This window comes from Simochromis diagramma, unplaced genomic scaffold (assembly GCF_900408965.1).
Source record: "Simochromis diagramma unplaced genomic scaffold, fSimDia1.1 OVJJ01000649.1, whole genome shotgun sequence".
NCBI lineage: Eukaryota > Metazoa > Chordata > Actinopteri > Cichliformes > Cichlidae > Simochromis > Simochromis diagramma.
Window position 1 is genome coordinate 1,307,887 of NW_024387444.1, and position 25,909 is coordinate 1,333,795.

Genomic DNA, 25,909 nt, shown 5'->3' on the forward strand with positions numbered 1-25,909 from the left:
TTTATTTTATTTTCGGTTGCTACAAACGGGACAGACATGACTGGGGGATAGGACAGGGAAAAAGAATGAAAGAAAGAGAGGGAGAGAAAGAAAACCAAAGGGGAGAAGAGACGGTGAGAAAGGGGGGAAGAAAGAAAAAACAAACAAACAAAACACCTGGATCACCTGTATTGAGAAAAAAAAACAGAAGAGAAAGCAAACAACAAAGAGCAACATAATAAAAAAAAAACAGCACAATAAAATAGCTAGCAGTAGATAACAGTAGATACTAAATATTAAACGATATTGTGCAGCACGCAAGATAGACAGCGCACAATGTGCATTGAGGCAGCAGCCAAGAAAGCTGTAGTCCGCGTCTGTGAACACCCGTGTGTACACCTGTGTGCATACCTGTGTGGATCAGCATGCTTGTATTCCTGTCACGGTTTGCCGGGGCAAGCCGTGTGGAATTATGTAGGACCAGGACGCGGCAGCTCTGGTGCAGGTGAGTATTTATTAACGAAAGAAATACAAACAACAAAGGCACTGGGAACATGAAACTGGAGCCTAAACTGGGAAAAACTAACAAAACAAACCAGAAACGAAGATGCAGGGAGGTCCGGGGAAATACACATGGAGAGATGCAGGGAGACCGAGGGGAAACAACACAGACAAACCAGCAACTACTATGACAGAAGACACAACTTAAATACACTCAGAGAACACAGGGAGATTACACACAGGTGGGGAACACAGCTGGGAGTGATTAACGTGACGAGACTAGGGAGGCAAACTGAAAACACTCACATAAGACGCAGACCTTCGCAATAAAACAGGAAACACATACACGCAATGACGTAACACACCAACTAAACACAGACTGGGGGACACAGAACATAGGAACATGAACCATGAAACAGAAGAGTACAAACACCCAAGGTAACCAAAACCACAGAATACTAATAAACGAAAAATAAACACGGAGTCGCAGACTCCGGACCATGACAGGACCCGCCCCCCCAAAGGCTGGCTCCAGACAGCCCAACAAGAACAAAACAGCCAGAAAAAACAGAAAACAACCCGACCAGGGCGGGCGGCGGGCGGCGGGGGCCCAGGACGGAGGGCTCGAGGCAAAACAAAACAGGAGCACCAGAAGATCAAAAGACAAAAAGAAAAACAAAACACGAGTCCAAAACCAAAAGAAAAGCACAGGAAAACAGAGTCCAAAACAGAAGAGGTCAGGGGGCCGGCCAGCACAGGAGTCCAAACAGTTCAGGGGGCCGACCGTGCGGACGGCAACGGCGGCGACGTGGACACAGTTCGGGAGGCCGGCCGTGCGGAAGGCAACGGCGGCCACTCAGGCGAAGAGGGTCCGGGGGCCGGCCGTGCGGAAGGCAACGGCGGCTACTCAGGCGATGGCGGTCCGGGGGCCGGCCGTGCGGAAGGCAACAGCGGCCACTCAGGCGAAGAGGGCCTGGGGGCCGCCCACGACGGCGATGGCGCCTGGCCAGCGGCCTGGCCAGCGGCCTAGAAAGCGGCCGTTTAGCTCCAGACCCAAACGAGGCAGGGCCAGGCGAGGCTGAAGACTCTGAGGCTGGACCAGGCGAGGCTGAAGGCGGCGGCGTGGAAGCCGGAGACGGAGGCGCTGCAGGTGGCGGCGTGGAAGCCAGAGGTGCCGCAGACTGGACGGATCCCTTGGACCCTCCAGCGACGACAGGAGACAAAGGCCGGACGGGCCCCTTGGACCCTCCAGCGGAGACAGGAGACGAAGGCCGGAGCGGTCCCTCGGACCCTCCAGCGGAGACAGGAGACGAAGGCCGGAGCGGTCCCTCGGACCCTCCAGCAGAAGTCATCATTAAGCCAGCAGTCATGGAGGCCACTAGCTGACACAACGGCGACTGGCAATGCACTGAGCACTGGCTCTGCCCAGGCAACGCTGACATGGTGCAGTTCTCAGGTGGCTGCTTAAACTTCAGGGGTCCAGAATCAGCTGGGGACTGAGACCTAGCCTCTGGGGAAGCCCTGGAGCGGCAAACTGTGCCAATGGCGGCTGAACTATGAAAAGCACCTTGAGGTGAAATTAAACTTTCTCCCTGCATGGAGTGAATGTGTGAGACCAGTAACACTGGAGCTACGGGGGCCTGTGCTACAGGTGGCACTGGAGCTACGGGGGCCTGAACTGAGGGTGACACTGGAAACTGAACTGAGGGTGACACTGGAAACTGAGCTGAGAGTGGCTGCGGGGCAGCTAACTGGGCTGAGAGTGGCTGCGGGGCAGCTAACTGGGCTGAGAGTGGCTGCTGAGCAGGTGATATGCTGTTCACAATATCATCTGCCGCACAGAACACCGCCCCTGAATGAACAGTCACACAGTCCGAAAATGGAAAAGAGTCCTCACTCACCACAGCCGGCGAATTAGAAGCCCGAACGTCCGGCTGTGGGGTGGCGCGCCGGCGGCGCGATCTGCGTTTCCTCCCCGCAGACGGCTCCGACGGGCCGGGCAAGATCACATCCGGCGAGTCGGGCAGCGAGGCAGGAGTGGCTGAGAGAAGGTGAGGTGTGTGCCGGAGAAAAGCCTGCATGGTCGGAGGAAGCGATTTTAGAAGCCATGGCAGGCCGGAAAAGAGCCGTTGTAGCCGGTTTTCAACGGTGCAGCGAAGCTCGTACGGAGGATTCTCCAGCCACAGCCTGAGGAGGATCTCCACATTGTAGCTGATGTCATCCTGGAGCTCCTCGGATGGATTGAGTGCCGCAGGGTCCATGCTGGCTGGTTCGTACTGTCACGGTTTGCCGGGGCAAGCCGTGTGGAATTATGTAGGACCAGGACGCGGCAGCTCTGGTGCAGGTGAGTATTTATTAACGAAAGAAATACAAACAACAAAGGCACTGGGAACATGAAACTGGAGCCTAAACTGGGAAAAACTAACAAAACAAACCAGAAACGAAGATGCAGGGAGGTCCGGGGAAATACACATGGAGAGATGCAGGGAGACCGAGGGGAAACAACACAGACGAACCAGCAACTACTATGACAGAAGACACAACTTAAATACACTCAGAGAACACAGGGAGATTACACACAGGTGGGGAACACAGCTGGGAGTGATTAACGTGACGAGACTAGGGAGGCAAACTGAAAACACTCACATAAGACGCAGACCTTCGCAATAAAACAGGAAACACATACACGCAATGACGTAACACACCAACTAAACACAGACTGGGGGACACAGAACATAGGAACATGAACCATGAAACAGAAGAGTACAAACACCCAAGGTAACCAAAACCACAGAATACTAATAAACTAAACATAAACACGGACTCCGGACCATGACAATTCCAAAGGTTTCTCCATGTAACGATCTGCTAGGGAGTGTGGGGAGCCATAGCCCCATCCACCAGGGTATGAAGCAGGTATGGAGGAGATCCAGGCCCCAGATATCCAGAGGCCCCAGAGTACAAGGACCCGAGGAGGACCACCAAAGGGGGGGGAACCGTGCCACCCTCCTGGGAAGAGCTGAGTAGAGCCCCAAACCTAGACCCAGGAGATGTAACCCTTCTCTCTGGGGTGTAGGCAAGCGGACCACCTCCTTATCTGCAGTAGCAGGGAGGCCCCGCATCCCAGTCTGATGGCCAGCACCTCCTCCCAGCCCCCCAGCCCTGACGGCTAACAGAACCGGGGTGAGTGAAGACCTCAAACCTCCCTACGCCCGCTCATATGTAGTGTTGCTGTGTGCTGTTCTAAAGTGCATTTAAAACTCAGGAGAGCATGGTACTTGCAGAGAGCACCACGGCTCCTCCCGAAAACCCTTAGTGTCTAAATGCATTTAAAATTGAGGGTAGGGCACCAGCGCCAGAGGTGGGTTGGAGTACACCGACCATCCTCTGGATGCTGTAAAACGTGCCCACCCCCAAGGCCCTATATGTATGTGTTATGTGAGAGTGTGAGTAATGTGGATGTCTAGGTTGCAGAATAAAATTGAGGCACAGGCGGCCAGAAGGGAACAGAGGGGGAGTGCCTCCCCTGCACCCTGGTGACATACCTGCACCCCAAGCCCTGCATGTGTGGGTGGGTGTGGTAGAGCGGGAATAGGGAGGCAGCTGAGGATGGGGAGGGAAGAAAGGGAGGGGCAAGCGGCCCCAGGGAGGGGCCGCTTGCCCCATCATCCAATCATCCAATCATCATCCAATCATCCAATCATCTCCCAAACTACACAAGACAATAGACACCCAGGTTGAGTTCATTCTACACCTCTCCTATATCTCTCCCCCCACCTGCAGAGTGAGCTCCTGTAGTGAGGAGACCACCTACAAAGATATAACAACCTCCCCACCAGTTAGAGAGCCCCCTAGTTGGGCCGATGCACCAGAGGTCCCCTGCACTGGTGCTGAGCCCCCCTGCACCCACCCGCCCACTGCTCCGGCGACACAACAGCCAGCACCCAAGCCCCCAAGGCCCGGCCAGCACCCCAGACCAGGGGGCGGAGCACCCCCAGACCCCCAAGCCTCCACGCCCGTCCCGGACCCTCCCAGGGGCAGCCAGGCTACCAGGCCAGTAACCAACTTTGAAATATATTTCAAAATACAAATGAAAATGATTTAAAATCATTCAAAAAAAAAAAAAATATATATATATATATATATATATATATATATAGTATTACCCTTCATATAGTTCAATCTAAGTAAACACATTCCCATGTAACAACTGAAAAAAATCTTTATTTGATGTCTAAAACATACATATCAATCAAGCAAGGAACATATATTTTATAATATTATTTTCATAACATACTTAAACATTCTAAAACAAACACACACGCGCACACACACAGATATATATATATGTGTGTGTGTGTGTGTGTGTGTGTGTGTGTGTGTGTGTGTATGAACATAAATCAACATACTTAAAATGTAATTTGTTTTCTTTTCCATCAGTCTCAATTCCTCCAGCTTCAAATTCACTGCAATCCCCAAAGCCCCTCTTGACACATTGGGAAACCTCTTCCTTACCGCCACTGTAACAAACAAAAGTCACAGTTCTATTACTTTTCTCAGAGTTCAAATAAAAATATGATTTAACTTAGCTGGCTTCATTTAGCAAACAGATATTTCTGTTTATATAGCTACAGATATATAGGGAGTGCAGAATTATTAGGCAAATGAGTATTTTGTCCACATCATCCTCTTCATGCATGTTGTCTTACTCCAAGCTGTATAGGCTCGAAAGCCTACTACCAATTAAGCATATTAGGTGATGTGCATCTCTGTAATGAGAAGGGGTGTGGTCTAATGACATCAACACCCTATATCAGGTGTGCATAATTATTAGGCAACGTCCTTTCCTTTGACAAAATGGGTCAAAAGAAGGACTTGACAGGCTCAGAAAAGTCAAAAATAGTGAGATATCTTGCAGAGGGATGCAGCAGTCTCAAAATTGCAAAGCTTCTGAAGCGTGATCATCCAACAATCAATTTCAATTTCATTCAAAATAGTCAACAGGGTCGCAAGAAGCGTGTGGAAAAACCAAGGTGCAAAATAACTGCCCATGAACTGAGAAAAGTCAAGCGTGCAGCTGCCAAGATGCCACTTGCCACCAGTTTGGCCATATTTCAGAGCTGCAACATCACTGGAGTGCCCAAAAGCACAAGGTGTGTAATACTCAGAGACATGGCCAAGGTAAGAAAGGCTGAAAGACGACCACCACTGAACAAGACACACAAGCTGAAACATCAAGACTGGGCCAAGAAATATCTCAAGACTGGTTTTTTCTAAGGTTTTATGGACTGATGAAATGAGAGTGAGTCTTGATGGGCCAGATGGACGGGCCCGTGGCTGGATTGGTAAAGGGCAGAGAGCTCCAGTCCGACTCAGACTGCCAGCAAGGTGGAGGTGGAGTACTGGTTTGGGCTGGTATCATCAAAGATGAGCTTGTGGGGCCTTTTCGGGTTGAGGATGGAGTCAAGCTCAACTCCCAGTCCTACTGCCAGTTTCTGGAAGACACCTTCTTCAAGCAGTGGTACAGGAAGAAGTCTGCATCCTTCAAGAAAAACATGATTTTCATGCAGGACAATGCTCCATCACACGCGTCCAAGTACTCCACAGCGTGGCTGGCAAGAAAGGGTATAAGAGAAGAAAAACTAATGACATGGCCATCCTTGTTCACCTGATCTGAACCCCATTGAGAACCTGTGGTACATCATCAAATGTGAGATTTACAAGGAGGGAAAACAGTACACCTCTCTGAACAGTGTCTGGGAGGCTGTGGTTGCTGCTGCACGCAATGTTGATGGTGAACAGATCAAAACACTGACAGAATCCATGGATGGCAGGCTTTTGAGTGTCCTTGCAAAGAAAGGTGGCTATATTGGTCGCTGATTTGTTTTTGTTTTGTTTTTGAATGTCAGAAATGTATATTTGTGAATGTGGAGATGTTATATTGGTTTCACTGGTAAAAATAAATAATTGAAATGGGTATATATTTGTTTTTTGTTAAGTTGCCTAATAATTATGCACAGTAATAGTCACCTGCACACACAGATATCCCCCTAAAATAGCTAAAACTAAAAACAAACTAAAAACTACTTCCAAAAACATTCAGCTTTGATATTAATGAGTTTTTTGGGTTCATTGAGAACATGGTTGTTGTTCAATAATAAAATTATTCCTCAAAAATACAACTTGCCTAATAATTCTTCACTCCCTGTATTTCACACAGAATTCTACCTCTTTTTTTCCCCTCAATGGAAAGTCTATCCAGTTCACATTAGAGTAACACTAACACCCCTTTATGTCATCTCATTACCCTCCAGCATTCATAAATCTGTTGACCAACCACTACAATGCATCATCACCTATTTCTACAATTTTTTTAATGGTTGCAAAGTAAGTTGTTTGTGCTGTATAAAATTTTAGATACACAGAAAGTCTTCACTTACTAAATATATCTGTCATAGTTTCCTTATCAAGGGCAGTTCTTCGCTCTGCGCCAATGTCTGTTTTGCTCTGTCCTCCTATAAAAAGCATGAATATTTGAGTGTCTGACTAGTTTTAGATTTCCAAAAATCTGATCTTTGTTCATCTACACATTTGAACTACAATAATATGCTATTGAGAGATACTTTTTGGTAAATAAACTGGTGACCTGTTCTAACGTTTGAATCTAAGGTTTATTTTTTAGCACCTGGCGGCTCTTTTTTGCTTCTCATCCATACAAAAATCTGCCTACTCTTTCACGTCATTCAGTTTATTTTGAAAAGTCTCAACAGGATCTTGAGCTTTATTGTGAAAGGTTTATTTGGAAAATAAACAAGCGGACACGGGATGGTTTTACCGTGGTTGTAGCTAATGACAAGGCATAAAGATAGTCGCTTGTCCATCCATAGTGTGGTTATATTAAATATAAGAGAAAGAGAGAACTTTAAGAAATTAATATAACCACTACAGTGACCATCAAAACGATGAAAAAAATATTGCCGTAAACAGTTTATTTTGCGACACCTAGTGTAAAATGAATCGATAGACGTTTTTATATTGTCATCCGATATATATATCATTATATCGAACAGCCCTAATATGAACTTATTTAGAACTTACCAGAATGAAAATGTCTGTAGCACAACAACAGATATCTGTGGATGGTAGAGAACTGGATATAGCTCGTCTCACAGCTGCTATCCAGGCTAGTTGCCTTCTTTTGGTAATATCCAATACATAAGCTCCCTCACGTTGCTTCCAGGTGGGGAAAGAATAAAACGTGAGCCAATTTTCCCTTCCCGATCGCGCATCTAACATTACAACCCCCAACACAGCAAGGCGAACCATTGTTGATGCTTTCGCTCCTTAAGCCCTTTGTTTGGCGGGGAATTCTGGGAAGATGGCGGAGTGAGCGGTTCAACTTGAGTGGGCTCCGAGGCTTTTCCTGAAAAGAACCTCCTTCGTGTCTTGACCGCAAACAAGTAAACCGGAATTAGAAGCAGACTAGTTATACTTAATCTCTAAAACTCAAAAACTTCATCCCTGTGTTTCTCTTCGTCATTCTCGGCCACCTTCTCCGAAGCGGCGAAATGGCTAACATTAACAAAGATCATGGCTACCACCTAGCGGCTCTTCGACAGGCGTGCGACGAAGAAGATAATGAATGGATGGAACAGCAGCATTACTTATCACAAGACAGACCGCAAGCTGATCGTCACCACACACCGGTTAAAAGTCCAAATCCTAAGAAAATGAAGGCTAGCGAATCGCAGACGCAAAACGAAGTTTCAAACACAGCTTTCCTCAACGCTATCCAAAAACTGGTATGTAAATTCGACACCCAAAGTGAACATTTAAAGAATTATGAATTCCAGCTGCAAGAAAAGACAGACGCTGTAAGAAAAGTAAAGGAGTCCGTGGATGCTAAAATCATTCAAATATATATATATATATATTACCCTTCATATATTTCAATCTAAGTAAACACATTCACATGTAACAACTGAAAAAAATCTTTATTTGATGTCTAAAACATACATATCAATCAAGCAAGGAACATATATTTTATAATATTATTTTCATAACATACTTAAACATTCTAAAACAAACACACACACACAGATATATATATATATGTATATCTGTGTGTGTATGTGTGTGTGTGTATGAACATAAATCAACATACTTAAAATGTAATTTGTTTTCTTTTCCATCAGTCTCAATCCCTCCAGCTTGTCCAAATAATTTCTTTCCAAATCATCAACGTGTCTTTTAGACCCCATTCCTACAAAACTGCTCAAAGAAGTCCTGCCGTTAATTAATGCTTCAATCTTAAATATGATCAACCTATCTCTAATAATCGGCTATGTACCACAGGCCTTCAAGCTGGCCGTAGTTAAACCTTTACTTAAAAAGCCATCTCTAGACCCAGCAGTCTTAGCTAATTATAGGCCAATCTCCAACCTTCCTTTCATATCAAAAATCCTTGAAATAGTTGTCAAACAGCTAACAGATCATCTTCAGTCAGGTTTCAGAGCTCATCACAGCACAGAAACAGCTTTAGTGAAGGTAACAAATGATCTTCTTATGGCCTCTGACAGTGGACTCATCTCTGTGCTTGTCCTGCTAGACCTCAGTGCAGCATTCGATACTGTTGACCATAATATCCTATTAGAGCGATTAGAACATGCTGTTCAGTATGAAATATGCCCGTTGTCCACATAGCCAGGCCATTCCTTGCACCCAGTATGTGCCATTAGATGGTCCAGTCGTGTTCACAGGGTCACCTTCTCCTGCTCCAGCGGTCCGGTTGCAGTTGGTGGTGTTTCCAAGCGGCCTGTTACCTTTGTTTTGTTTATAGCACGTGGAGTGGTTCTTCCCTGGAGTTGGGTCCAAGAACACTGGGAAATGGATGGATGTATTCCGGTTTGTCACATTGAAGTTGATCCAGAAAAGTTGATCACATGCTCCTTTATCAAGTACAACGTCTTCAACGCTGATTTTCTTGTGTTGTAACCCTCCTAGAAGGTTGACGTGAAGAGTGTAAAAGGTAGATGGGTTTGTCTCTTCGATGATGATTTGGCTGTGTTGGAATCCAATGCCAGCGAAGCTAGCAGCACACTTGGCTTGAGTCTTGTTCATGTATTTGCCATATAGTGTGGGGTGTGTCGACGTGCTGGGCATATAAGAGCAGACACAACAGTCTGTATTTTCCGATTCTGCCCTGGTCCTGTCGTGGATGTATCGGTACCAGGCATTGTTCATCCAAGGGTGGATGTGGTCTTGTGTCATGTCTCTTAGGTGGGAGTTGTCATGCGTCCATCTTCTCTGTCTGCCTCGTGGTTCAGCTGTTGTCGGCATCAGCTGGGGTCCTGTAAGGGTGAGCATCGTAGTCAAGGTAAACAAGAGGGTCCACCTTCCCATGGCTGCGTACAGGTCCGTTACACCCTACTACTTGGTTACTCTAGAGTTGGCCAATGGCTGGAGGTTGAAGTGCGAGCAGTGCTCAATCAGCACTTCCCCCTCACCACTGAAGCAACCAAGTGAGGGTGACACTTTCCTAGTTGATTTCTGTAAAGGAAGTGGAATCCTCTGGGACCTCAACCTTTTTGAAGTGGCTCTGATGTATCCAGGAGGGTCTCTCCGCTATTTTGCAGGTAGTTGGAGTGGTCAGAAGCACTTGGTATGGACCCTCCCACTGTGGCGAGCTCCAATTTTTCCTTTGGAGTACTCGGACACAGATCCAATCACCTGGCTTCAACCTGCAGGAAATAGAAGAATCCTGCAGCAGTTTATTGTTCAAAACAACTTCTCTGTTTGTCAACAATTGAGTTATCCAATCTGCCAGAGTGGTTTCACAGATTGATTTATCTAGTGGCTCGCTAGTAACTGGTAGTGAAAAAGGTCGCCCATGTATAATTTCAAATGGGGACAGTTTGTTATTTCCTTGTGTTATTCTCATCCACATTTTGACTAGGCCTACACATTCTGGCCATGGTCTGCCAGTTTCTTCCATTGTTTTCCTGAGCCTTTGTTTTATAGTGCCATTTGTTCTCTCCACTAATCCTGCACTCTGTGGATGGTAGGCACAATGGTGTTTTATACTGAAACCTTGTGCTTCAGATACTTTGCTGATCACGTCATTTACAAAATGGGTTCCATTATCTGATCTTATCAGAGTAGGAATTCCATATGTTGGAATGAAATGGTTGCATAGTCTGTTTTTTCACTGGGTAGATTTCTGGCCATTTTGAGAAAACATCTATAATTACTAGAGCGTATTTTGAGCCCTGACACTCATTCAATTCAATGAAGTCCATGTGAATTGTATGAAATGGGTGAGGTGGTGTAGGAAAATGTCCTCTTTTTGGTCTTAAATTACCTTGGGTATTGTGTTTTTGGCAGGTCATACATGTTCTCACATATTCTTTTGCTGAAGTTTCAAAATTTATAGTGTAGAATTGTTGGCATCCCTCAGATTATCCCTCCTGATGAGCCATGGCTCAAAACCATGGCTCACTAGAGCGGCTGTTTTGTGTAATGATTTGGAAGAATGGGTTTTCCTGTTATTTTCATTATGTCATCAGTGTCTAGTACTGCTCCGTGTTTTAGCCATTGCTTCTGTTCTCTTGGTGATGCTGCTTTTTGTTTGTTCTGCAATACAGATAGTGGAATGGTGTGATTTTCATGAGTTGTCAAAGGAGCTTGCAAAGAAAAGCGTCTGGACTTCTTTAAGTTACTTGAAGACGTTTCACCTCTCATCCGAGAAGCTTCTTCAGTTCTATGGTGGAGAGTCCCAGATTTAAACCCAGTGGGAGTATCCCCCCACAGAGGGACAAAAGGACCCCCTGATGATCCTCTAATCACCTGAGCCAAGGTGTGAAACTGGGTGTGGGTCCCAATCAGCCAGAGTTTCGGGTGAGTTCATTTTAAAACCTGCCCCACCTTATCATACGAATTCCTGAGGTCAGATGGCCCAGGATGTGAGTGGGCGTTAAAGCGTCTGGGGAGGGAACTCAAAACTGGATTATAGATGGCAGAGAGTTGGTGTCGTAAACCACCGCCTCTGCCCACGTTTCACCTTCTCGGATGAGAGGTGAAACGTCTTCAAGTAACTTAAAGAAGTCCAGACGCTTTTCTTTGCAAGCTCCTTTGACTACGATGACCTGGATGACTGAGAACCTTCACAGACATTTTCATGAGTTGTTAATAAGACTGTGGTTGCTATAGCTGCTGCTTTTGCAGCTTTGTCAGCAAAATTGTTTCCCTTTGTAATTTCGGAGTCATCCTTCTGATGTGCTGCACATTTGCAAAGTGCTAAATGTCGCATCACATAAGGAGTTTCCTCCCATGTAGACAGATGTGTGCCATGATAAAACTTTCCTCCACACATTAGAAATAAGAAACTCATTTCAACCCTCTGTTACATTTTATTCACTTATTTTATAATCCAGTCATTTTTTTCAAATCTAGTATCAATTAACTAATTTGCATATCAGCTCATAATGCGCTAAGTTGATAGGTCAACAGAAATGCACGTTCAAAATATTATCACAAAAGAAAATTTCCATCATACAATAAATTACTTGTGTTGCATCAATCAAACAGAAAGCATCTCACGCTTTATTGTATTACCAACTAAATTTATTGTCTGATTACTGCTTGGTCATACCAGACACTCTCTGTGTCTTTATTTATTTTTTTATTTTTTATTTTTTATTTTTTGCAAACGTTTCACCTATTGTCCTGCTAAAGAGTTAAATGTCAGCAGTGGATAAATTCAGCATTTGATAACAAAACTCTTTTAAGTTTTCCCTGCTTTAACACCAATGAGAGATATAGGCGCATGTATAGTGCTCTCGCGTGTGCTAAGAAAGGCAAATGTGCTTGTAGCAGTTGAGAGATTATTATGCTGTTATATATTACATTATACCTGTAATCAAAATGAGTACTGATACTGCTGTAGGCCACATCATACTTCTTGTGTAATCAGTACGTAGTTTTAGTTTGCATCATACTTCTGAGTTAAAAGAATATGAAAATCATTAGATTTATTAGATAGGTTTCTATTATCCTATACTGCTGACTTACTTTGAGTGAGTCAGCTGTTTCATGACATTTCATACTGCTGAGTTATGAAGAGAATATTGTGTTCAGAGAGTCAGGGCCTTTTTTTTTCTTTTTTTTTTGATAGTAGAGACAACAGAGCACATTGCATGGGAGCTTCACACCCACCTTTTGTTGGAAGCAGAAAAACAGGGAGCCAAGGTCATAACTCAGGCTCACTGACAGTTAGAAAGAATGTGAATGCTTGGTTTGTGGCTGTGGCGCATTTTGTATAACTTCTTTTCTTTTGTTTAGCAGCTTTCCGCCTTCACCTGAGAGGGTGTGCCCTAGGTATGTGCCTTCAGGTCTCCATAATTAGAGTTTATTTAAAGATACCTTGTGGTCCTAACTCAGCCAAGTGGCGTAACATAGCCATAGTATTTTGCTTACACCCTTCCTCTGTGTGGCCAGTCACTAAAATGTCATCTACCTAGAGTAGAAACTGTCTCTGCCCCTCAAAAGTGAAGCCAAACAGGTGTTGTGGGTCGGGGTGGAAAGGCAATTCAATTCAATTCAATTTTATTTATATGGCGCCAAATCACAACAAAAGTCGCCTCAAGGCGCTTGATAAGTCTATCACTGAGAACCATTGTTCTTTTGGAGTGACTGGATTCAGTATAGTGTGGGGATTTGCTAATTCTGGTGGCATCATTTCAGTGATTTCATTTATTGCTCGCAGATCATGCACTAGACGGTATTTTGCAGTATTAGCTTTCTTCACCACTTAAACAAAACATCACTTTTTGTTTTATTATTATTATTATTATTATTATTATTATTATTTAAATTCTCCTTTCTCAAAAACAGAAAATGAAATTGTAGTTGTTCTTGGCTGAGAAACACAAAACCTCCTTTTGTTTTGTTTTGTTTTTTTTTTCGAGACAAGAAACTAAGTTTTAACTTTTCTGCCTTATCACCTAAAGCAAAGCAGACAACCCATCTCTCAGCTGGCTCTGAACTTATCATCATCAAGGTCGCATGGTGAGAGCCACTTCAGAAGTCACAGTACTCCTCACTCAAGCAACATTTAAAAAAAAAAACCAAACCAAAAAACTAAACTCAGCACACTACACAGAGAACAACAGCCAAGACACAACTGGAAATGCTGTTCTTGTTTGTCCTCCTTGAACTTTAGAATAAACTTATTACATCTGCAATAGTAAATCATATGCCTAATCATTATATGTCACTGTGATCCACGAGTGTGATCACAAATTTACTTATTTTTCAACCCAACAAAACAAACAAACAAAAAAACAAAAACAAATTGCTGATGGCATGAATGCTTTACACACATGAGTCAGGGTGCAAAAAAAGGATGCTGCCAAAAACAAATCAGAAGTATGAGGGGAAAAACTGAGCTCACAGACAGCTGCATGTTTGAGCTCTCATGCAGCTCCTGCTCTAAAAAACGTGTTACTTGCTCATCAGCTTAGCAGTGACCACATATTTAATTCAGCTTCTCAATTTTGTAGCTTTAGCTGTTGCATACAGGGTTTAGCTTATTAGTTGTTAGTATAGGTGTGCTCTATATTTCAGCAATGTCTCATCTTGGATGACAGGTTTTCAAGCAGGTCAATTGCCTCTATGCACTTAATTAGTTTAGATATTTTCTGTATTACCTTCATCTCATATGTCATTGTACTGAATTTGAGCAAACCTTAAGCTTGATGCAGACTACTTTTAACAATTATCCACCTCACATCATATTAATATTATTTCATTATTAATGCTATTATCTTTTTATATAACAGCAATAGTATATTACAATATTTTATTTATATTTTATTTTGCATCCACCAAGGGCTGTGGCTGATCTGCAGTTTCACCCTTTCCCAAGCTGGAGACATTTTCCTTTTCACACACTTTCCTTGGCTGAACAATGACACAACCTTAATATACTTTATGAATCTCTCTATTTCATTTAATATGTGTTTGTGTGAATTATCTGCTTTCTTTCATTCTATTCATTCTGGGCATGGTCTTCATCCTAACTATGTTTCATTGTTAATACCAGTTTACAGGTTGTTATCCTTGCTATTATTAGTTTGAAAACATTAAAGATAAGCTCTAATGTAATTTAGCCTTTTGTTTATTTTACTTTATTCCTCTTGTATTTATATTTATTCAGTCGGGTCTGTTTCCAACCCTTTTTAAACTTCAGTCGGCTGATAATACAATCCTGTTTTTGTGATCTCTACTTTGATCTCTAATTTTCAGTTCTCCCTTCAGTTTCGATTTCTCATGCTTGGAAAAATCTATACTCTTCCTTACGTTTTTTAATGCTTTTACTTTTTTGTCTGTCTCTCCCTTTCATTTGTCTGGGTGGTGGCAGCCACAGTGGTTGCAGCTAATCATTCCGTGTCGGGCGTTCTCTGTCTTACAGTCCCTTTCTTTTGGATTATTCCTGCTCCAGCTTGTTGTTTTTCTAAACATTTCTCATCAAGTGTTAATTTTTCTTGTTTATTCTCCATTTTCATAGATTTTGCTGGGCCGTCACTGGCACACTTGACTTCAGAGTGGTTTACTGATACGGCCTTCGACTTCACCCTAAAGGTGAAGCGCTATCAGTTTTATGAGATGAAACTCAACCGTTCTCCTTTGTCACCAGTACGTGAGCCTCAGCAAAGAAAACAAAAAATGGAAGTAGTTCAGCAGCGTATTGTGCTGTAAAATCAACTTACTTCCAGACACATACACACACATAGACATTTGCGCGCTTATTTAACTTAAACCTATTTGGTCACGAAGTAATTTCGGCTACCTCTAAAACCAGCCTAAACTTAGGTCCTTTTGGTGAACTTAAACCTATTTTACGCGTTTCTTTTTTTAAACCCTTACGGCGGGTTAGACCAAAATAGTGTTTTCTCACCCTCAGACGTCTCACTGGTGTTTCGGATCGTCAGACTGAATCCCACCGCCGTGGACCAGACTATAAACACCGGCCCGGACCTGAATTCACGTCCCGGGCTTTCGTCCTCGTCTAAGAGGGCTGTGCACAGACTTCGGTGCTGGCTTCCCACGGCGTCAGGAATCAGTGCTGGATCCTGGAACAGAGTCACAGATAACAGTTCTGATGTTTCTGCCCCGGCTACGAAGGACCAAAATAAATGTCAAGAGATTTATTCTAAATGACACTTCTTCAGCTGAGAGTCAGAGAGTGGAGACACACACGTTGCAAGGGCGGTCACAGAGCGCTCACATCAGAGTGGGGGCCCTGTGAAGTGCGCTCTGTTACCGCTCTGGTCTTTATTTATATACAAAAAGTAATACAATAGTGAATACATCTGTTCATAGACAGAGGAATGTTAGTGCATATGCAGGTGTGTGTGTTGTGGGACTGTGAGACAAGAGTGGTTCAGCTCTTATTATCGCTGTGGGAAGAAACTAAGAAAGAGAACAGAACAAGTTTTTGTAGTGAACAACAGTCTAACACATCTAAAAGGTCATAATTCAGTATTCTATCATATGCAAACTTATATCATTAAAAGCTTATACTGACTACTAAGTCAGTATAAGATGGCGTATTCAAGATGGCGCCGAGTATGGCAGCCTCGTCGCGAGCTCCCCCAAGCAACAGCTTTTTTCTGTGTTTAATTTTACTTTTCCTTCATTTTTTCGCGAGTAGCACATGTCTCCTTGTGTACGACCGACAAACCTTACTGGACATAAAAGACGGTCTTTCTTATAACTTTCCGGAGTTCAAGTTTTGCAACACGGACGCTCCGTTTGCAGACCCCCCATTCATCTCACCTGAGACGCCTTTGTTCTCTGGCCCTGGAGGCCGCAAACGCCGACGCAGAGGGAGAAGATCTGGCGTTCTGGTTCGACTGAGACAGCGCACTAACAGACCACCGTTACCCAGTTTATTACTGGCTAATGTGCAGTCTCTGGAGAACAAGCTGTGCGAGCTTCGGGCACGGATCTCATTCCAGCGAGAGATGCGGGACTGCTGCGTGATCTGCCTCACAGAAACCTGGCTATCGGACAAGGTACCGGACTCCGCAATACAACTACCGGGGTTCTCCGTGCATCGCGCGGACAGGTCACAGGATCTTACTGGGAAAAGCAGAGGCGGTGGTGTGTGTTTCATGATCAACAACAGCTGGTGTGATTATGCGAACGTGCACCCGGTCAAATCCTTCTGCTCACCGGACCTGGAGTACCTGATGATTAAGTGCCGGCCATTCTGGCTACCGAGGGAATTTACAGCAGTGATTATTACGGCTGTTTACATTCCCCCACAAGCCGACACTGACCGAGCACTCAGGGAACTGTACAGCGCGATCAGCAGCGAGGAAACCGCACACCCAGAGGCAGCGTTTATCACGACCGGGGACTTTAATAAGGGAAACCTGAAGAAAGTCTCACCCAAACTCCACCAACACATCCATTTTAACACTCGTGGAGATCGGCTACTCGACCACTGCTACACCTCTTTCCGGGATGCGTACAAAGCCCTCCCCCGCGCCCCATTCGGCCAATCAGATCACCGCTCCATCCTGCTCCTGCCCGCCTACAGGCAGAAGCTGAAACAGGAAGCTCCAACCCGGAGGGCGGTGCACTGTTGGACGGACCAATCGGAGTCTGCGCTGCGGGACTGTTTTGATCACACGGACTGGGAAATGTTTCACGTGGCTGCTAGGGACATTGACGAGTACACAGACTCAGTCTGCGGATTTATCAGGAAATGTGTGGAAGATGTCGTCCCATCCAGAACAGTTAAATCCTTCCCAAATCAAAAACCCTGGATTAACGGAGATGTTCGCGCGGCACGGAGCACCGCCTTTGCCTCCGCGAACACATCGGACTACAAACACGCACATTACCAACTCCGGAAGACGATCAAAGCAGCCAAACATGAGTACAGGGACAGGGTGGAGCAACAGTTTGACAACCCTCGGAGTATGTGGCAGGGACTAAACACGATCACAGACTTTAGAGGGAAAACCAGCACACCGCAGACCACGGCCTCTCTGTGTGAGGATCTAAACATATTCTACGCTAGATTCGACACAGCAAACACCATGAGACCGGACAGTGTGCGCACCGCGGATGACGTCAGTGCGCACACTGTGTCTGAGGAGGATGTGCGGAAGTGCTTCAGGAAGGTGAACGCACGCAAAGCTACTGGTCCGGACGGGATTCCCGGCCGCGTCCTCAAGTCATGCGCGGCTCAGCTGGCTGGAGTGTTCACGCACATCTTCAACCTTTCCCTCTCTCTGTCTGTAGTCCCAGCCTGCTTCAAAATGGCCACCATCGTCCCTGTACCCAAATCCTCCACCATCTCCTCATTGAACGACTGGCGACCTGTAGCCCTGACCCCCATCGTAAGCAAATGCTTCGAGAAGCTGGTCAGGGACTTCATCTGCTCTGCACTACCCGACTCACTGGACCCTCTACAGTTCGCATACCGCCACAACAGGTCCACTGATGATGCCATAGCCCTGACACTACACACTGCCCTGTCACACCTGGAGAAGAGAGACACGTATGTGAGAATGCTGTTTGTAGATTACAGCTCAGCATTCAATACCATCGTTCCCTCGAAGCTGGACAGGAAACTGCAGGATCTAGGACTGAGTAGCTCCTCTGCAGCTGGATCCTTAGCTTCCTGTCTGACAGACGCCAAGTGGTCAGACTGGGCAGCATCACCTCATCCCCCATCACACTGAACACTGGTGCTCCACAGGGGTGTGTACTGAGCCCTCTCCTGTACTCACTCTACACCTACGACTGCACGGCCACTAACAACTCCAACATCATTGTGAAGTTTGCGGACGACACTACAGTGGTGGGTCTTATCACCAATGGTGATGAGACGGCTTACAGGGAGGAGGTCAGCGCCCTGACCCACTGGTGTCAAGACAACCATCTCACCCTCAACGTCGCAAAGACAAAGGAGTTGATAGTGGACTTCCGGAGGTGCAGAGAAGTACACACCCCCATCACCATCAACGGCGCTGCTGTGGAGAAAGTGAGCAGCTTCCGGTTCCTTGGTGTACATCTGGCTGAGGATCTTACATGGTCAGTACACACAAACAAAACAGTGAAGAAGGCGCAGCAGCGCCTCTTCTTTCTCAGGAGACTGAAAAGATTCGGCATGAGCCCCTGCATCCTCAGGACCTTCTATCACTGTGCCATTGAGAGCATCCTCACTGGATGCATCACCACCTGGTATGGCAACAGCACCGCCTACAACTGCAAAGCTCTCCAGCGAGTAGTGCGGTGCTCTGAACGGATAATTGGAGATGAGCTTCCCTCCCTCCAAGACATCTACAGGAAGCGCTGCCTGAGGAAAGCGGGGAGGATCATCAAGGACTCCAGTCACCCCAGCCATAAACTGTTCAGACTACTTCCATCAGGAAGGAGGTTCTGCAGCATCCGGTCCCGTACCAGCAGACTGAGAGACAGCTTCTTCCACCAGGCCATCAGACTGCTGAACACGTCATAGACACCTCAGCTTCACTACTGGAACTTTAACATTATGCACTCCATACTGTACAGTAATGCCACTGTTTTGCACATGTCTCAACTCTGTATATTTTTATATATTTTATTTATTGCTTACTCTATTTAATTTGTAAAATATGTGTACACACACACACACACACACACACACGTAGAAAAATATTTAGTATACACATCCAGAAATGCATATACTATTATATATTGTACATATATTTATTAGTTTCAGATGTAGCCATTCTTGTATTTTGCTTGATTACATTATTGTATTTTGCACAACTCTGTTGCTTGTGAAGCTCGCACACAAGAATTTCACTCACATGTGCTGTACCAATGTACCTGCACATGTGATGTGACAATAAAAGTGATTTGATTTGATTTGATTTGATTTGAAGTACAATTTTCCATTGACACACACTAAGGTCAATTATGGAGTTCCACAGGGTTCAGTGCTAGGACCAATTCTGTTTACATCATACATGCTTCCCCTTGGCAGTATCATTAGAAGACATAGCATACATTTTCACTGCTATGCAGATGACAACCAGCTCTACTTATCCATGAAGCCAGATAACACACACCAATTAGTTAAACTGCAGGAATGTCTTAAAGACATAAAGACCTGGATGGCCGCTAACTTTCTGCTTCTTAATTCAGATAAAACTGAGGTTATTGTACTCGGCCCTGAAAATCTTAGAAATATGGTATCTAACCAGATTCTTACTCTGGATGGCATTACCTTGGCCTCCAGTAACGCTATGAGGAAACTTGGAGTCACTTTTGACCAAGACAAGTCCTTCAACGCACATATTAAACAAATATGTAAGACTGCTTTCTTCCATTTGTGCAACATCTCTAAAATTAGAAATATCCTGTCTCAGAGTGACGCTGAAAAACTAGTTCATGCATTTATTACTTCCAGGCTGGACGACTGTAATTCATTATTATCTGGATGTCCAAAAAACTCACTGAAAAGCCTTCAGCTAATCCAAAATGCTGCAGCAAGAGTGCTGACAGGGACTAGAAAGAGAGAGCATATTTCTCCTGTTTTGGCTTCCCTTCATTGGCTTCCTGTTAAATCCAGGATTGAATTCAAAATCCTGCTCCTCACATATAAGGTCTTAAACAATCAGGCCCCATCTTATCTTAATGACCTTGCAGTACCATATCACCCTATTAGAGCACTTCGCTCTCGCTCTGCAGGCCTACTTGTTGTTCCTAAAGTATTTAAAAGTAGAATGGGAGGCAGAGCCTTCAGTTTTCAGGCCCCTCTTCTGTGGAACCAGCTTCCAGTTTGGATTCGGGAGACAGACACTATCTCTACTTTTAAGATTAGGCTTAAAACTTTCCTTTTTGCTAAAGCATATAGTTAGGGTTGGACCAGGTGACCCTGAATCCTCCCTTTCTTTCCTCACCTTTCTCACTCACTATGTGTTACTAGACCTCTCTGCATTGAATCATATCTGTTATTAGTCTCATGTCTTTCATCCTGTCTTTTTTCTCTCACCCCAACCAGTCGCAGCAGATGGCCCCGCCCCTCCCTGAGCCTGGTTCTGCCGGAGGTTTCTTCCTGTTAAAAGGGAGTTTTTCCTTTCTACTGTCTCCAAAGTGCTTGCTCATAGGGGGTCATATGATTGTTGGGTTTTTCTCTGTATCTATTATTGTACGATCTACTGTGCAATATAAAGCACCTTGAGGCGACTGTTGTTGTGATTTGGTGCTATATAAATAAAATTGAATTGAACTGAGGAGTACACAACTTCAGTGACCAGCTACATCAGGAAGTGCATAGAGCATGTCACTGTCTCCAAGATCATCATCAAACGTGCAAACCATAAACCCTGGTTTTCTGCAAAGCTACATAGCTTGATGAAAATCAGAGACTCTGCCTTTAAGTCCAACAATAGGGAAGCTTACACTACAGCCAGAGCAGACCAGGCAAAGCGGGAGTATGCAGAAAAAATCAACACACACTTCACAGGTTCAAAGGACACTCGGCGCATGTGGTAGGGCGTTCAAACAATCATGTGCTACAAGCCAACACCTCCGGCATGCAGCAGTGATCCCTCTTTGCCAGAGAAACTGAATGACTTCTTTGCAAGTTTTGAGGCAGAGAACAAAGTGCTAGCAAGGAAGATGCACCCCTCCCCCAAAGACCAAGTACTCTGTCTGTCCACAGCAGACATCAGGATGACACTTGGCAGAGTAAAACCATGAAAGGCTTCTGGACCTGACAACATACCTGGCCAGGTGCTTTGGGAGCGTGCTGACCAGCTCACAGGCATCTTCACGGACATCTTGAATACATCACTGAGCTCAGCTCTGGTACCTGCATGCCTAAAAACCACAACATTCATCCCAGGGCCAAAGAAGTCCACTGTGATCTGCCTCAATCACTACTGGCCAGTGGCACTTACACCCATCATCACAAAGTCCTTTGAGAGGCTGGTATTGAGGCACATGAAAACTCAGCTTCCAAAGAATCTGGACCCGCTACAGTTTGCTTACCGCCCAAACCACTCCACAGATGATGCCATCTTGTCTCCTCTTCACCTTTCTCTCTCCCACCTCGACAAAAAGGACACTTTTGTCAGAATGCTGTTTATTGACTTCAGTTCAACATTCAACACAGTCATTCTCCAGAAGCTTGTAAAGAAGTTGGACCTACTGAGAATAAATACCACTCTCTGCAATTGGATCTTGGACTTCCTAACAGACAGTCTGTCTTCATAGGAAATAATACTTCCAAAGTCCTCAGACTGAGTACAGGTTCGCCGCAGGGCTGTGTGCTTAGTCCACTGCTGTTCACCCTGCTAACACATGATTGTATTGCACAGTAATTCTCAAATCACATCATCAAGTTTTCAGATGACACAACAGTGGTGTGTCTCATCTCCAGCAACGGTGAGTCTGAATACAGAGAGGAGGTACAAGACCTGGTGGACTGGTGTCAGAATAATAACCTGTCTCTAAATGTTCAGAAGAGTAAAGAGATGGTTGTTAACTTCACGAAGAGTTCTACGACCCTGCCAGTTTGTAGTCGGGATGAGTCGACATTGCGAAATGATATTAGTTTGACCCACTTAAATACTCCTAAAACAACATAGAAGCCACCAGAGAATTTAGGTGGTGTGTGGAAGTAAACTTCTTTTGCTTAAATATACATGTAACGAAAAAATGTTGTTCTTCCCTGTAAGTTTGAAAAAAATGTTAGGGATTGTAAAACATGAATTACAACAAATAATAGGTCGTGTGGAATAACCTCCCTGTGTCTTTCTCATTGTGCAGATTCGTACCACTGTCAACCACCTCCTGTGCCCTTCTAAGGGATTCAGCTGGGTTCGCCACACTACCATCACTGTGTTCTTGCTGGCTGGCACAAATGCCCTGGTTATTTTCGTTCCCACCATCTTTAGACTTATAGGTATATGTCTGCATGCAAGATATTGTAATAACATCTTAAAGAGCAACAGTAAAAGAAAGGATTGTGACTAAAATGCCAAATGTCTTTACAATGTCAGACATTTCTGCTGCTGCCATGCTCATCTTCATCCTGCCTTCAGCTTTCTACATCAGACTGGTCAAGAAAGAGTCCATGAAGTCTAGGCAAAAGATCGGGGTAAGATGGAGTTCGATGAAATGAACAGTTTTGGAACTTAAACTTATTTGTTTCCTTGCCAAGAATTCGACACGGTTGTAGCTGCAGTAATTAGCCCTTTAGTTTAACTTCATATTAAGCAAACAGTCTTATGTTTTATTGTTTTTTCATTAATTATCATATTTTTAATTACAAAATAGCACAGTGCAACAAACTAATACTATATCTTCTGCATTGCTAAGCTAAAGTAAGATAATTAGCTTTATACTGAACCAAAGACAACAAATTACACGTCTTAAACTGTGAAAGGTTTCATTTAACTTGGTGTGAATGAACACATTAGCTAACTGTGATCTTATTTTGCTCTCTAGGCATGCCTCTTCCTCCTCATCTGTATCACGGTCATGTCCAGCAGCATGATCCTCATCATTCTGGACTGGATCAAGAACGCCACAAGCGAGGTCTCTCCTGAAACTGTATTTAGTCTTTATAACCTGCTGAAGGTCTGCGCAGCGACGACACTACTGCTTTGAGAAGGCCTGCGAGCCTCCCGGTTCCACTTCCCCCACTCAGGGGTTGTGGGAAACTTGAAATTTTTTCTTTATGGGAGAATACTTTGAATTTTGACCACATGCCGTGGTTATAAGATACCTGTTAAACTTGCAAAAAAAAACCAACCTAAGAAACAACTAAAAACAGGTTGCACTCTTGAACAACGGAGATGTGCAGAAAATGTTGTTTCTGCACATCTCCGCTTGAGAGTACGTCAACCAACTCTTGACCTCAGCAGCAAAGAGGGCTTTGCCCACCAGTGTTGCACTGTTGTTTCAATGAAACACTATGTATATCCTGTAATTACGGTCCAAATAAATCAAAGACAAATGGTAACTTCAGCTGTGTACACTCTTTCTTGTCCACTGTCAGGCTGGTTTTATGTTTTGTCTTTTTGACTTGTGGCCTAAGAACCTAAAAAAACCTCCAAGCTAAAGCCAACAACAGAATGTGGAAGAACTACTATGTTTAGTTGTTTTTTTTAATCTCCAAAACACCTATGCACCGTGCTAAAGAGAGAGACCAAGTTCAGCTTAGATAGACCCAGGCCATATTTTGCTGTAATACCATTCTGTACCATAAGATGGTGCAGCAGGTCAATGTAAAATTTATTATCAATGAAAATACATTTTTATTTACAACAGTGTGAGAAAAGGAAAAGCTTCATGAGGGGAAAAGTGCAGCTAAAAAAAAAGAAATCTGTCAAAAAAAAAAAAACAGCAACAGCCCTTTTAAAAATTAAAAACACTGCCCACTGGTGGATGAAGTTTTAGTTGCAATTTGCAAAAAGTACCTTTGAGGGCTTTGTTTTAGAAATGTAAGCCAATCAATGCCTGTAGGAGGCAGTGTTTAATTCAAATAAAAGAAAAGTTAAAACACGTACGTCTTTCAGATTCTTTAGTATTTAACAAAGTGAGTGTTTGTTCACATGGAGACAACTTCAACTCCACTGTCTTTTAAAAATGAAGCAGTGGGCTCAGATAATTTTGAGTTTTAGTTTATTCCTCCAGAGAAAGATTTCTGCAGAGCTGAAACGCCAGCTTGACAATGCTGCCCCCAAGCTGACGGAGGTTGACATTGTGCTCCAAGGATCAGACACCGAGGTTCATCCATGGCACCAATTCAGTTGGCTTAAGCGCTCTCTGTGTGTCTCTGTGTGTGTCTGTGTGTGTTTTTAGGCCAAGGAAGATGAGTTTCTTCACTGCAACTTGTTTTACTGAAGCTATGCAAGTTTGTTGAGACTTCATTTCAGGATTTGTGTGGTGTGTACCCTGCATAGTTTTAAGGGGCAGGTCAAAATGAAACTTCATTCTGATGCAAGAATACCTTTAACAGCTGGTCAATCTGCCATCGTAACTGAAAGTCCAGAGGTTACGTTTCTGATATTTGCAGGGTTTGACTGCCATTTTTTAAGCACAAATTGGGGGGGAAAGACCAGAGTTGTAGCTCATAGTTGTAGATACTCCTCCCTCCTTCAAACATGGACTCAGAGTTCACGGAAGCTCACCCACAAATGCAGATTTCATGAATATTTTCTTACCTGAATTTGTGAATTCGTAACAATTTTAGGTACACAAATGATGTCGGCCTGAAAAAACAAACATCTTTCAATGAACAGATGCCCTATCATCAGCAGGACTCTTATCTCAGGCTGGTCCTTGTCCTCCACATGCTTTCTTCTTGTTCTTTTTGGGGATGAGTCGACTTTAATATGAGTCTGTTTGTTACTGAGCCAGTCTGTACCAGGGGAAGGAACTCTGTAAAATTAGTCAAAAATGGTCACTGTGCCTAACACATGAATTGGATGATAGCAGAGTTAAGACTCAATTTGTTTGCATGTCTAAGTGAAAGAGGTGCATCCTTCAACATGTTTATGTCTGAATGGGAAACAAAAATGTGTCATAATCGTGCAAACTGGGATGTTTAATCTAAAACATGAACACTAATGTGAAAGAATAGTGGGTTTAACACGTAATGTGGAGTTCGTCACATAAACCACCTCCAACTCTACACCTCAAAGACCAAGGAACTGGTTGTGGACTTTGGGAGGTCCAGATCAGGTCCACTGCCAGTTCAGACAGAGAGAGAGGAGGTGGTCAACGCATACAAGTACCTCGGGCTGCGGGTGGACAACAAAATGGACTGGTCATGCAACACAGAGCACTTGTATAAAAAAGGCCAAAGCAGACTGTACTTCCTCAGGAGGCTGAGGTCTTTCAACATCTGCAGGAAGCTCCTGAGGATGTTTTACCAGTCTGTAGTTGCTGGAGTACTGTTCTATGCTGTGGTGTGCTGGGTGAGCAGCACAGCAAAGGAGGACTCATCCAGGCTGGCTCTGTGGTCGGCATGAAGCTGGACACTCTGGTGACAGTGGCAGAGAAAAGGACAAAAGAAACTGCTGGACATTATGGACAATGCTGGGCATCCTCTGCACACGGCCATAAACAACCAGAGGAGTCTGTTCAGTGACAGGTTGCTTCTCCCAAAGACAAGAACTAACAGACTTAAAAACTCCTTTGTCCCACACGCTATCAAACTGTTTAACTCCTCTCTGGAGGGGAGAGGGAGGGGAAACAGGAGGACAAAGGAGGGGGGAACAACTAAGCTGTAGTGCCTCTTCACTGTGCAATACTTTTTGTTAATATCCAACGGTGCAATAGACTCACAATACTCTGAAATGTGCAATTACCTTGTATTCTTATTCCTATTTATTCAATTTATCCCTTT

General features: G+C 44.3%; 1 protein-coding gene across 2 annotated transcripts in view; it reads left to right on the plus strand.

Moving 5' to 3' along the window:
• Window positions 1-22,775, plus strand: part of LOC120722548 (sodium-coupled neutral amino acid transporter 2-like) — a 57,982-nt gene extending 35,207 nt beyond the window's left edge. Inside the window, exons 14-15 of one of the 2 annotated variants that reach the window (XM_040013557.1) lie at window positions 22,321-22,456; window positions 22,554-22,775. In XM_040013557.1, the coding sequence (XP_039869491.1) occupies window positions 22,321-22,456; window positions 22,554-22,675 (258 nt within the window). In that variant the 3' untranslated portion in view covers window positions 22,676-22,775. The remainder of the gene's footprint in view (window positions 1-22,320; window positions 22,457-22,553) is intronic. The other variant, XM_040013556.1, reaches the window with a different exon arrangement.
• Window positions 22,776-25,909: the final 3,134 nt, after the last annotated feature.